Source organism: Zalophus californianus, chromosome 5, assembly GCF_009762305.2.
Source record: "Zalophus californianus isolate mZalCal1 chromosome 5, mZalCal1.pri.v2, whole genome shotgun sequence".
In the NCBI taxonomy this organism is placed as follows: Eukaryota; Metazoa; Chordata; class Mammalia; order Carnivora; family Otariidae; genus Zalophus; species Zalophus californianus.
The window spans coordinates 72,694,256-72,708,144 of NC_045599.1; the positions used below are offsets into that span (position 1 = coordinate 72,694,256).

At 37.2% G+C, this 13,889-nt stretch overlaps 1 protein-coding gene across 6 annotated transcripts in view; it reads right to left on the reverse strand.

The window, feature by feature from the left end:
• KIAA0825 (KIAA0825 ortholog) overlaps positions 1-13,889 on the reverse strand; it is a 414,781-nt gene that overhangs the window by 209,425 nt on the left and 191,467 nt on the right. For all 6 annotated transcript variants that reach the window (XM_035727666.1, XM_035727664.1, XM_027605650.2 and 3 more), the window contains 2 exons: positions 7,470-7,878; positions 3,305-3,464 (listed from right to left, as the gene is read on the reverse strand). In XM_035727666.1, the coding sequence (XP_035583559.1) occupies positions 3,305-3,464; positions 7,470-7,878 (569 nt within the window). The remainder of the gene's footprint in view (positions 1-3,304; positions 3,465-7,469; positions 7,879-13,889) is intronic.

The following is a 13,889-nucleotide window of genomic DNA, read 5'->3' on the forward strand; positions in this document are numbered from 1 at the left end:
GAAATAAAATATAAAAGTTCTCCAGTATGTCAAAATATAATTTTTTCTTCAAGAGTAGGACTAGGTTGAGAACACTAGAGCTGAAAAGGACTTCAGAGGTCATCTGGAAAACCCTTGCTACTCAAAGTCTGGCGCCAAGACCAGCCCAGTCAGCCTGGGAACTTGTTAGAAAAACAGAATCTCGGGCCCCACCCCAAAGGGACTCTAACTACTAACATGATTTCCCAGGAGATTGGCAGGCACTTGAAAGTTTTTGAATAACTCTAGCCCACACTACATTCAGCGGTTGGCTCTGAAAAGTCACGGATGAACCTGAAGTTACACAGGAGTGAGTGGTAGAGTCTAAGTGAGAAGCCACGTCTTTGGTCTCAGGTCATTGTGCTTTTTCCTGTGTCTCTATAATATAACTTCCTGAACAGGGAACGCCTACCGTACTCATCCAGGAAGGTAAATTTTAGATCCTAAAATCCTAAACATCAAAAGCAACTGCTGCTTTAACTATGATAATCATTTCTTAAATTTGCTCATTGTGGACATCTCCTTAGATGAATTCTGTAGCATCATTTACGCACAGACTCCTAAGTATCGTTAGATAATAAAACCACCAGAAAAGAATGTTATGCCTAGATTTAGATTTTTATACAGAAATAAAATTTCTCTCCATCATGATTTCTGAATGTAAAATTTTGAAAAGGAATAAAAGATTCTAACAAGAACAACTGCTTTGTTGGCTAATAACCATCTGTTTCAACTGATTTCCCCTTACATTGCTACATTTGGCTTGTTGTCCTTGTTCCACAATTCAAAAGAGATCAAGTGCTGTGCTGCAAGCTGGGAACACAATGGTGTTTTCTCCTTTGTTAATTTCTCTAACCTGTCCACTATCTTCTCCCTATTGTCACTTGTCACCACCCCTTCTCAAAAACCTGATTTTTTGTGGTGTTGCTTTAACCGGACTTATTGTTAATGTGATGTATTTCTCTAGAAAAGATACATTCTTCTTTGAACATCCTTTCTTGAACACCCTCCCTGTGCAGTTACATACGTATTTCTCTACCTACTGTTTCTGTTTTTCTCTCCTGAAGAGTCCCGTGACCTTAACTACCACACTCAGTGAGGCCACCAAAATCTCTTGCCATGGCCTCCTTCATCTTTGTTCGTGGCCACGTTCTTCCACTACCCACTGGACTTTTATGCTCCGACATCCTTCCTTTATCGCAAAGACGAACACTCTTAAACTCATTTCCTCTCAGAACTTTGTTATGACTCGATGGCATACTCATTCTTCCCCTTGCCCAGGCCCGTACCTGTAAATGTCGCTGTATTTATGTTCCCTTTTTGAAGCATAGTCAGCAGTACACCTGAAAATGCTCAAGACTCATAGTGCTACTCAGCAGGTGAACAAACTTCACAGTGCAATTACACCTACAGCTTAACGACGCCTCCACATAAAAGCCGCCGTCGGACAACGCTGGGCACTGAGTCAGCTGTGTGCCGTTACTGAGTTTGTTGCGGGTTTAAATGTTTTAGTAGTCACGAGTCAAAGGGCTCACTACTTTCTCTGGGCTAGCCTCACCTCCCAGTACGCCTCTTCCTACCTTGCCGCGATGCTTCTCAGCACAATCAGCAAGGACTTAGCTTGACATCCCATGTGATAAACATTGCCGTAACAGTAAGCATATTCAGTTGTAAGGAAAGGAAAAATCCTAACTTGGAACTTCATTGATCTAACTGTAGCAGTGCCCCAGTGAAGAGTCTTATACACATCAGGAGTCGCAGCAGACCTGTTCAGAGCCGCGGCCTCAGAGGCCACAAATTCTACGACGGGAGAACTGCCTTTCGATTTCCTGAATAGAACAGGTGGCTGACAGCCAGTAAATACTCAACTTAATTTTGCTTCTTGGTGATTACCGATCTTTTTCATGTTAAGGGCTTTTTGAAAAGTGGACTGGTCTATCAGTTTGGCAATCTCTACCAGCGATTCCTGTTCTCAGAACTCTTATAACGCCACTTTCCTAAAAATCTGAGGGTAAGCCTCCTGCAACATCTGTTCCTCAGTAATCACCATGGTTACTTAGGCCCATCTGGGTGGCCATGTGGCCATGCCAATGAAGACCATGACTTCGCAATGGTGGTCTTGCAGTTAGCCAAGGCCACGAGCTCCTGAGTTCCCCACACAGAAACCCTAAACAAATGATGAGGGATCATTAGCAAATGGGAATAAGTTGTGTAATTTGCTAACAATTATATACTGAGCTCTGGTGCCTCAGGGACTGGACCATTTCTCACAGCCACAAATCCGTCACATTCTTTTCAGGCAATCATTGAATGCACTATTACATCACCTGCTTATTGACTGGTTGATTAGCTCTAGGAAAGCCAGGAAACAAAATTTACTTGAAGTAACTTTCAGGTAGATGGTAGTGGAAAGAACATTTATGTAACTGGGTTGTAAAATGCTGTGGTAGAATTTAATTCACTCCTCGGAAACTTATCGTTTTTAAGGCCTACCTCATTGAGATAGAACACTATAGCTTCCCATTATTCATATTATAGAATTTTTAGTATTCCGAAAAATACATTCATACATTTGCACAGAACCACATAATTCTAATTCACGTTAGATGTCACGTTCTAATTCAGGTACAAATGCTCAAATTAAAAACCTGATGAAGTTAGCCCATTTGTATTGTTCCAAGTCCATAGCTGAGATACCTGCTCTTTACATTTTTGCTCAAACAGCCAGAAACATGCAAGGTCAGAGGCTTAACCCAGCAGAGACGTAGACAAGCATGACATCGGCTCTAACCAGTGTCCATGCATTAATGCATTTTCTTGGGTTAATCTAGCTGCTCCCTAATATGGTTCAATATTCTTCTCGAGTTTTCTCATTATGGAAGAAATCTACAACTTCACCAGACAAGTATGACGTCTATAGGAGAAGTACATCTCTCTCCAGAAAATTCATCATTTCACAAACAGCAGATTTTAACATCAGCTTAACAGTCACAAACACACAATTCCCAAACTACACGTCTAGTCTATACAATTCAGAACTGAACAGAGTTTATGAGCCGTGTTATTGTTTAAACCATATAAATAAAACCTACATTGTTTCGGTGAAGCTTCTGCTATACAAATGCAGAACAGCCGGGGCTGAATAGATTCTATTAATAATGCAATATTGAGTTTGGTATTGACTTTAAGAAGTATTATCACCTCCTTGACTAACCCTTAGCTGCCAGCAGACGCTGCCTCAGGCCAGTACACACCTAATTGCTCGGTAAAAAGGCCGTTTCCCTACCTCATTGAGCCGCATGATGTGATAAATTTGCCGCAGGTACTCGCCGCCACCTGGTTTGTGGCAGATATCCAGGACCATCATGTTTATTTTCTGCTCAGTCAGTTCAAGAGCACTATCTCCTTCTTCTAAGGCTGTGCTTTTCTCTATTGTCATAAATGCACTAAGTACAAAGAAAGCATATAAGTATCAGTGGTGAAGAATTGTAAAGATGGAAAATAATCCAAGAGATTGAGTGTGGAGAGTCGATGTAAATCTCATATTCAAAGCACCATAAAGACCACTCAAATAGGTAAGCTTTCCCAAACCGCCCCTGCCCATAGAAACAGCACCTCAGAACTAAGCACCTGAAAGCATTTAAAAAAAATTGAATCGTTTCTTTAAAACAGTTCTTTATTGCATTTGTACTCCTATCTATAAAACATTTTCCCATTACTGCAATTGTTGAAATTGCTACAATCATGGGATGAAAACAAAACATTTCTTTTTAAGAACATGTAAGAAATAATTTGTATTTTCTCTTTGAGGATAAAAAGTATCTTTGACGCCAGAAATAGCTTTGGTATTCTGTCTTTTGTAGATTCTCTTTACACCTGTCTTAGAACACATTAAAAACTAATTACAGTGTCAAAAGGGGCTGCCTATTATGCTAAATATAGGCTGGGCGCTTCCTGGCAGCGTGCTTACCACTGGGTTTTTTTAAATTGGCCTTTTGACACTTGTTGCCTTCTAAAAATATATGGCCCCTGTCCTGTTTCTTCTTGGTAAGGATACCGAGCAAAAGTCACTACCCTGATTATTCTTCCAGGAAAAGGGTTATCATCATCACACCGGAATATGCAACTTTTATTTGTGAAACATTTCTAAGAACACATTCACTTGTTATTGATTTTAAACATTATTCACATAGTAACAATGAATGACATAAATTAAAAAAAAATTCTCCAACTATACCAGTGCAAAAGAAATCATGGTATTCAACTTACATCATATATATCCCACACCACTTTTCTTCTTACAGTTGCTATTAGGATCATGTTGGGCTTTGCAATCTAAGTATGCTTAAGAAAATGCATGGTTTTCCACTGTTCCTCAGACTAAATGAAATTTACTGTGGTGTAATCAGCTGTATACTGCAGTTCATTACTGAGATTTTGCCATGATTATAAAATTAGTTCTGCTAAGAGTCAGTGCCGCTGACCTGAAGACTGAACCAAATGATACCCAGCTGCTGGACATTAACTTTTATATTGCTTCCACATGTAGCTTCTCTTAAAAAAAGAACTTTACAATTGTATAAAGCTTGCTAAAAATAAAGCGAATCCTACTCTTAGACATATTCATTAGCTAGCGTAAATCTTTAAACAAACAAAAAAGACCTTGTTGCAATAAAAGAAGTTTGTAAATATCTTTTTGAAGCTGCATATAGGTTGCAAGCAAAATTTCTTGTCAGGTTGTATAGACGCTGACATTGAAAAAGTTGAGGCCCTCTGACAAAAGAGTGTCTCAGTGTCAGCCCCTGAATTGTATCCTTTCCTGTCCATCACTATGCAGGTGAAGCAAATGATTGGATTCAGTCAATGCCATGATTAATGAGTTCCTCTCTGGATTTGGGACTGCCTATCAATCATGTCATTAGGGAGAATGTGCCCTGAAAGAGGCAGACCTTAGCCAAGGAATAACTGCATTAATCTTAATCTGTATATGCACCCAGCCAGCCAAGTCAGGGTCACCATGATGAAAAACAATAATCTTCAACTCGACAAATTACTTTGCAAAGACAGACATTTCTTTACTTTTGGGGCTGTGTGTTCTCCAGAATCTAAGCTGACTGTTTACAGTTTGAGTGTTACTACAAAGTGAAGGTTATTTTAATGAATAGTAATGCTTTCAGGCAGTATGCAAGACAAGCAAGGCTTACAGCTGCCTGCCACCTTTCCACTGCAGGTCTTTTCACAATTTCCATAAAATCAAAGTTAAATCTGAATGTGAGTGAAGCAAATCTACCTAAATGATATTGTGCAGTTCCAAGATAATCGTCATGGGGAATTAAAATTTCAATTATCTTAAGAGAAGAACTATTTCAGTTTAAAAGGTTACATTCCCAAACTTAAAACAATTATGGTAAAAGCCAAGGCAGCCCTTCACCTATATACAGTTACCAGGGTTTAATATACGTTTTCCTTACAGTACAGATCTAGAAACTAAATGATCATCGATTTGTGAGAAATATGTAGAGGTAGAAGTTCACTTGTATAACAATCAACCTGAAATCAGAGTCAAGAAGTACATTCCTATAGTGCCCATTAAATTCTTTAAGAGGTGACGTAACATGAGTTAATAAGTTTAACCATTTCAAATAAATATAAGAAATAACTTTAAGTCCGAACTTTTATATATTGATATTTGAGAAACTGAGAAAGACATAGCATTGTGCTAATTACATACTTACTACTACACATTCAGTAACTTTAAGGACTGTACAACATTTTTTAAAGATCAGCAAGTTTCATTTTGGATGCATGTTGCAACAGATAGCTAATCAGTCAAATATTAGCTAGAAAACTCCCTACATAGGAGGTATCAGATGTGTTGGTGCTGTTTATAAGGAATTTAAACCAACTTTAAAGGAAAAATTTTATTAATGGATTCCTGTAGGTGGCCCCAGGTATATACCTGAGACATTACTTCACACTGATCTTATTGATAGAGGGACCCCTAAATCAAAAGTATCATAAATTTAACTTTATCATCAGATCCACTATTTTTATTCTTTTTTTCTTCCTCTCTCTTTATAATCACTGTCGTGGATATGACATTTGGCCTTAATCTTTTAGTCACTGGATTCAATACCTGTAAATTGGTATTGAATGCAAATGTAAAGATTAAGAAGCCTGCTTTTAGAGTCTCTAAGTATTTGCCTGACTGCTGCCGTTATTCCTACCCACAGGACACCCCAGAAATAAATTTCTAGAAGTCAGTATGACAAGACCAGGAAAATCACGATTACCTACATTTTTCCATTTGGATTAACATGAAGTCTTACAGATTAATACAAACCAGTAAAGAGTATTCATTATCATGATACCAGTGAATGCATTTTAACAGAGTTTATGAATAACAAATGCTTACTAGTTCTAAGCTTGATGCTAAAAACTTTATGAATGTTATTTAGTTTTTCAAAACCACTCCCACCAGCTTGGTATCACCACTGAAAGTGAGGCTTTGAGAGAGTCCATAATTTGCCTAAGATGGCCCACTTACAAGGGATTTGTATTTGCCCATCTGATTCCAAAGCCTGAGCTCTTTGTCACTACCATGGACTAAGGAAAGTAAAAATTTTTAGTCGTTTCAGGCAGAGTTAAAATAGTATCTGCTAGCAACATGAGTAGATTTTAAAAGAATGGGGGACAGTGTGTCAGTGGTCTAAGGAAGGGCTGGTTAGTGATCTATAGGCCATATGAACTGTAATTCCTTTATCAATATCATGCAGTTCTTAACTGAAGACTAATTTTAAGACAGGAGTACTCTATGTACATATTTAAATTCATCAGGGACCCTTAAAAATCTTAGCGATACCACAAATCACTTAGCTCTTGGTGACAAACCAATGGGAAGGCTGACATTTTCATACGGAAACAGCTGGGTGTGTTTATAGCTCGAGTGTGATATGCCCCAGTTGCCCTCTGGGATTCTTACATTACCAGATGAAAAATGTGTACCTTTTTGACAATCAGGTACACAGAAAGCAATAAAAAGCCTTTTATATCCATTAATTCCTTCTTAATTTAATCTCCATGCCCAATCCATTTACAAAATGCTCCAGGCTATCCACTGGATACCTGTTTGTGCACTGAAAAGGAATGAAACCAAATTCTCTCAGGTTTAACTACCACTACCACCCTTTTTATCAGAAACCTTAAGATGGTGACTAAACAGGTATAATGTTCCAGCGTGTCGATGGGATTCAAATTTTAATAAAACAGGGAACGTCTGATAATCCCGTTTTTAATGGACTATTTATCTTTTTCTGTATTCATCAAAGTTCCCATGAAGTTAAAGAAAATAACCACTGTTGCCTATCTCAGTCTTTTGTTGTTGTTTATTGTTGATTTTGTTATTGTGAACGTATTTGATGAAATTCAGTGAAAGAAAAACATCGCTTTACCATTTGGTGCTCAAATTCCTTGCTTTCAACAACTGGCTCTCAATCCAGTTGGGTTTTTTCTGCTCAATGCTCTGTATGACCTTCTGGGTCATTTGATTAGGGCCACTTGTCTGCTTTCCCATGATGCTTTCCAAACACACACAGATTAAACCAAGTTTCTCTTTACTCCATCTGTCAAGGGAGGCACCTGTTAAAAGTTCCACAGTGTTTCCATCCTCAAATATCCGACATATAATTACAATCAAGTTCCAGACAAGGAGGCTAGCTTTCTTCAATTCAACAAAGTTTTTTGACATTTTTCTCTCAGACAGAAAAAAGAAGTATTTAATTGGGGGAGGCAAACATGCAATCACCGTAGGTAACTTGCTGATTACAATAGATACTGCCTGAGCAGCAAGCCTCGTGAAGCCTGGGGAAGAAAGGAAAGAAAAGGTATGATTAATATTAGCATTTGCATTCCATTACTGTGTTGTTTTGAGTGTTGCGTGGGGATGTCTAATTTTTGTGGAGAAAATTGTCGAGAAGAGCAAGTGCCTGACATATTCCGACAAAACTTCACTGGGGTCCCCTCCAGTGCTGCCTAAAATTCCCCAAATCTCAAACTCATTTTTTTTCTTTTCTCATGAATGAAGATTAGAAAATTTAAAATTATTAATTATACTTTTATCTATTAGGACTGCAGGTTTAAAGGGCTCAGATGCCCTCTTAATTAACAAATGTAAAGGCACTCCTGTTGGACCTCTCTGTGGCCTTTGATACTTTCTTAAACCTCCTCCTCCCTTGGAATCCATAACAGAATCATTCCAGATCTTGCTGGGACTGGCTCCCCTTCTTCTACTTCTTAGCCCAAATGTCACCTCCTCAGATAGCCTTCACTCACCACCCCATCCAAAGCATCCCTTCATTCTCTTCCCATCCCAAGTCCCACTTCCTCTCTATCATCAGAGGCTATTTTGTCACCTAATAATTATCTTCCTAATTGTTAATTATCTGTCACCCTCCACTAGAACATAAGCTCCATGAAGACATTATTGTATCCCCAACACTGAGTACTTCATATATCAGCTGTTCAATAAAGATTTGGTGAATGAATGAGCCAACAAACTGTGTCCCATGCTAGTTCTAGTTTATACTAACACCTCTTAAATGTAGGTATTGTTAAGAAGTCCTTGCCTATTAAATGATGATTCTACACACTCTCCCTTGCTTGGGGTCCTTTATCTGAAGGATGTACTGATCCTCCCTCTCTAGATCAGGGTGCCTCAACTTTGGCATTAATGACATTTGGGCTGGATAATTCTTTGTTGGGAGAAGCTGTCCTATGCACTACAAGATGTCTCAGCAGCATCTGTAGCCTACACCCACTAGATCCCAAGTAACATTCTCCTCATTGTGACAACCAAGAATGTCTCCAAGCATTGCCAAATGTCCCCTAGGGGGCAAAACCTTTCCTGGTGGAGAACCACTCTTCTAGATGATTCTCAGAATCTTCAGTCTTGGCCTTTCTCCAGGGTAGCAATCCTACAACTACAGCTCCCTGTTGGACATTTCACTTCTCTGTTCTAGTAATGATTAACTCATTATAATGAAAACCAAATTAATTGTTTTCCTTCCAAACTTGCTTGGCCTTGCTCACTCTCCCTCCCTCCTCCCTCCATCCCTTCCATTCTTCCTTCTTTTAAAATCTTTAAAGTAATCCTGTTCATCTTTCATTCCAGAAACCACACTGATAAATCCTCCTACCCCCTCATCTCTGACATCCAGTTTCACCTCACTGGGAAACATGGCTACCCACCTATTAAAGCCCCTCCTTACAAATGGTACCTGGACTACTGCAGTACTCTCATAACCCATCTCCCTGCTCCAGACTATGCTTAGCCTCTCACCTGTGTCGTGAAGCCAAATTCACATACTATAAAATCTGTTATCTAATTTCTCAGCCACAGTTTGAGCTGCTCCCACTGTTATGAGATCAGTCTCTGGAGTGTTGCTGTCAAAATACTCCACAGTCCAGCCTCAGACAGTTTCTGTAAACCTTCTCTTTATTTTTATCCTCATTGCTTTTAGGCTTCTGAATATCTCATTACTCTAACATGGAATGCCCTCTCTCTCCATGGTCACCCACCTTTTTCAACTCTTGGTTCAAAGTCTTGTCCTCCTGTGAATTTTATTTGAACATACTATCTATATGACCAGTTTGGTAATTAGGTCTGTAATGTGCATGCTGTCATCTTTTGTATTATCATCTATTATTGCTTATGATATTTATGTCTTCATGAGTTATCTTTACAACTAGATGAAAAGCTCCTCAAGAGCATGGGAAAAAACCTCATCAGTCCTTGACTATCCCACAAAGCCAGGTATGGTGTTTTAATCCACTACATACATAATAGAATTTGAAAATTGAAACTGAGTGACAAGTCAAAAGAAGGTAGCTTTGAGTTCTTCAGTAAAACATTCTTTACTGCTTTTGCTAAACACAAATAATAAAACAATGTGAAAGATTTTTCAAGATATTTGTGACATTTAAAGAAGTCACTCTGCTCTAAAAAAGTACAAAGCTCTTGGAAAACATATGTCTAGTCTAGTGACTCCACAGAAATTCATGACAACTTAAGAATTGTGTTAAAAATGAACTGGAACACTCTTCATAAGTTTGTAAAATTGGGCCCAACATATATTTGAAAGATCTCATAAGACTATTGTGTTCAATAAAATAATAAATGTGAGAACACCTAGTTCAGTACTTGGTAATGAATAGTTCCATGATAAGTGCTTTCTTTTTATCCAAATGAGTATGCTTAGATGAAGCTTGAAATACAGATAAAGCAAACTGAGAAACTCCTTTGTGACCACTCTTCCCTGTGTTCTCAAATGATTTTAAATGTTTGTTGTTCTTTACGTGTTTGTGTCAAATATTCCCTATTCTAACCTCAGGTGTTTGAATTAAAAGATTCTATCTTGTGTTCTGCTTATTTAAAAGAGGGTTTAACTGCAGATACCAAGGAAACATTTGACAATCTAAGGAGATACCAGGTAAAGATTATCGATTCTCTTTACACCTGCACTTCTACTGGTATTTTAGAAAATCTGAGGACTCCAGGTACTCAGATCCCCACGACTTTATTCAAGCTTATGGCAAATTCCAATCAGAACCTTTAGACTACTGACAAGTGAATAAATCCATTCTACTAATCATAGGGACTCTGAGTCTGTGATGATGTTAACAACACTCCAGGCAGGGATCTTTTAAGAATGCCACACACTCATTTTTCTGCCCTTATTTAAATGTTCTGGCTTCTGTCTCAGCCATATATATGTTACATGTTGGAAGAGCCAACTTCAGAGCTGACAAAGTGTGAAAAAACGTATGTCTTAGAATGGATGCAATGTGATATTAATATTTATGTATTTATCATTTCTTTCTTCCTAGACATGGACCACTGGCTGTAATAATATATTTTGTGATTATAAAACATGCAGAAAGGAAATTTACAATGAATGAAGACAAAATAATATCTTAAAGTTATTTTTATAAAATTTTATTTATTAATGTTATAAGGTGTCCATAATAATTTCTTGACTGAGAATAATGTGATTTAATATGCTTTACTATTTTTAAAATCTGGGCTTAACCCCGATAGAATGATTCAAAGGGCAGGTTCTAAGTTCAGTTTGTTTCAATGCTTGATTTTAATGGCTGTCGTAGGTGAAAAAGCTACTACACGAACCTACATAGATCCACATTGGAACAAGCGTATTAATAACTGTGCTTGTGAAATCATGGCACTTGTTTTTCAATCTCAACCATCAAATAGGCAAAGGCTGTTGTTAACATCTGACTGCTAAATATTCATTAATCATGATGTCAATTAGTTATTCTTGAAAACAAATAGAAAAATATTTCATTTTTGTATTTTCAAGAAAAATATTCAGGAATCACTGAAACTCTTATTTGGAATATTTTAAATTATGTTTGAAAACTCTATTTCTAAGTTCTTAAGTGTGTAGGTAGGGTATTTTTATTGGTGATACTGGTTTTTATAGAACTAGTATTTCTGGGTTTTATAAAATGAACTATCTTAGTAACTTCTGATAGCATTTTGTAATTTCTGCCATCAGTTTCTTTCCCAACAAATCTGCATGTGAACGATACCATGAATACATTTCTTCTTGTAATGCTTCTCTGTTTCCTCTCCAGAATCCATTCATTTAAAACAATCACTCCAACAGTTTTCCCATAAAGCATTCTTTTTATTTAAAAAGTAATTTATTGGGGTAGCTGGCAGGCTCAATGTTACTCTTAATCTTGGTGTTCTAAGTTCAAGCCCCATGATGGGTATAGAGATGACTTAAAAATAGTATCTCAAAAAATAAAAATAATAAAAAGTAATTTACTGCTACAAAAATTTCTCTGGCATATCTTTCATTTAATTGCTGTCAATGAGGAACGCCTGGGTGGCTCAGTCGGTCAGCGTCTGCCTTCGGCTCAGGTTATGATCCCAGGATCCTGGGATCAAGTTGGGCTCCTTGCTCAGCAGGGAGCCTGCTTCTCCCTCTGCCTGCTGTCCCCCTGTTCGTGTTCTCTCTCTGACAAATAAATAAAATCTTAAAAAAAAATTGTTGTCAATGAAACAGTGCAACTACTTTGTGTATCTGTTCTTTGAAACATAATGGAGCAAATACCTAAGCTGAGCTGTATCAGAAGCATCTGAACTTTCATTCAACTCTTTGGTAAATCTCCTACATTGTATGATTTATTGTAATATTTATTTCTTTAAATCATCACTATTTTCTATGTAACAATATTTACTGACAATGTAATACAAAAATGCATTTCAGTTTGTCACCATAGTGTTTTCTGTGTTCTCTCATTTTCACCGTTTCAGGAAGGACAAATGTTCCCTTAAGCTAATGACTATTTGTCTTTTAATAAGTTAAAATCTTCAAAAAAACCACCACCAACAAAAAGGACTCTAAATATTTATCATTACTTAGACAAATACTATAAAGTACTGGTTATATCACTTGACTTAAAACATTCTTGAAAACAATTATAGAGGTTTGTCTTCATGTTTTGGATGCTTAGTTTTGAAATCTTTGGCTAATCAAGATGATTTCCAACCATCTTTAGCTAGTATCTCAAGGCACGATACCTACTTAGGAGGGATTCATGTTTAACAATAATGTATGGGAAATCATATTTCAAGTGGTTTTCCCATATATTTCCTTTTTAAAAATCTTTTTTTTTTTTTTTTGCCAAATCTGATCAGATCATCATCATTTTACCTTATAAATATGGCTGAGAAAGAGCTCATTTCGGGAACAGAAGTCAATGTGAGCTTTTTCACTTGGTTATCGTCTGCCCTTCCTTGCACTGTCAGTATTAGGTTGATTTGTTAATTTACAGGAATATGTTAAAGCCACTTGTGTGTTTTGTGAGGATTAATATTGTTAAAACTACTAGATTCTGAAATACAAAGGACAAACTTGATTCAATATTGTACCCTAAAAGCTAATGAAAGAATAGGTCCATCACCCCCCTATAATTGCCTCACTCACAGACCCAGGGAGAGTTACAGTAACAAACTTCATATGAAATTTCAGTAAAGTTTCATTTCGTCCTTTCTTCTCACATATCAAAGAATTGTCTTGTACATCCCCAGAGGCATTTGCATGCATGTGGAACCAGATACCTCCAAGAGGAGGTATCTACTTTATAGTTTATCTCTAGCCTCAACTGAAGCACTTGGCATGTAGTAGTAACTCAGTAAATACCAATGGAACGAATAAGGAACTTAATGTCTGGCCTGTAAATATTATTTGTCTTGCATACTGTAGTGATAATAAAGGTTGAGCACTGTCAGTCTAAAAGAGGGTAGAGAGATGGAGAATCATGGTATTCTCCTATTGTTATATCCACCTGGAATGTACAAAATGGTTTATACAATCACTTTCCTCCACCATTTTCTTTTATATATTTATGTGACTTGGCACCATTTATGGCTGTCCATTGTATAAGGGTTGTACATCTACTCTTAGTGATAGTTTTATGGAGAAAATTACTTAGTAAGGAAAATCACAAGAATTGGTATCAACAAAGTAAGCATTTTTTTTGAACCTGAGGTTCTTTGAAAGATTATGGAAGAATTCCAGAACACCTGTACAAAAATTCTGTACAGGTACAGAACACCTGTACCAGAACAATTATTCATGAATAGAATGACTTGAAAGCCACAAACAAATAGTGCTACTCATACAACGTATGTTAGCTATAGATTATGCCTCCTGAATTGCTCAAAATCTATGAAATACCCAAAAACTAGAATGAAGGAGAGATGGCAACAACTCAGACAAGGAAGAATTTAAGTAACGAAAAGCTGACATTTTCCAATTTCAATTAAATGGCGTTAGTAGATT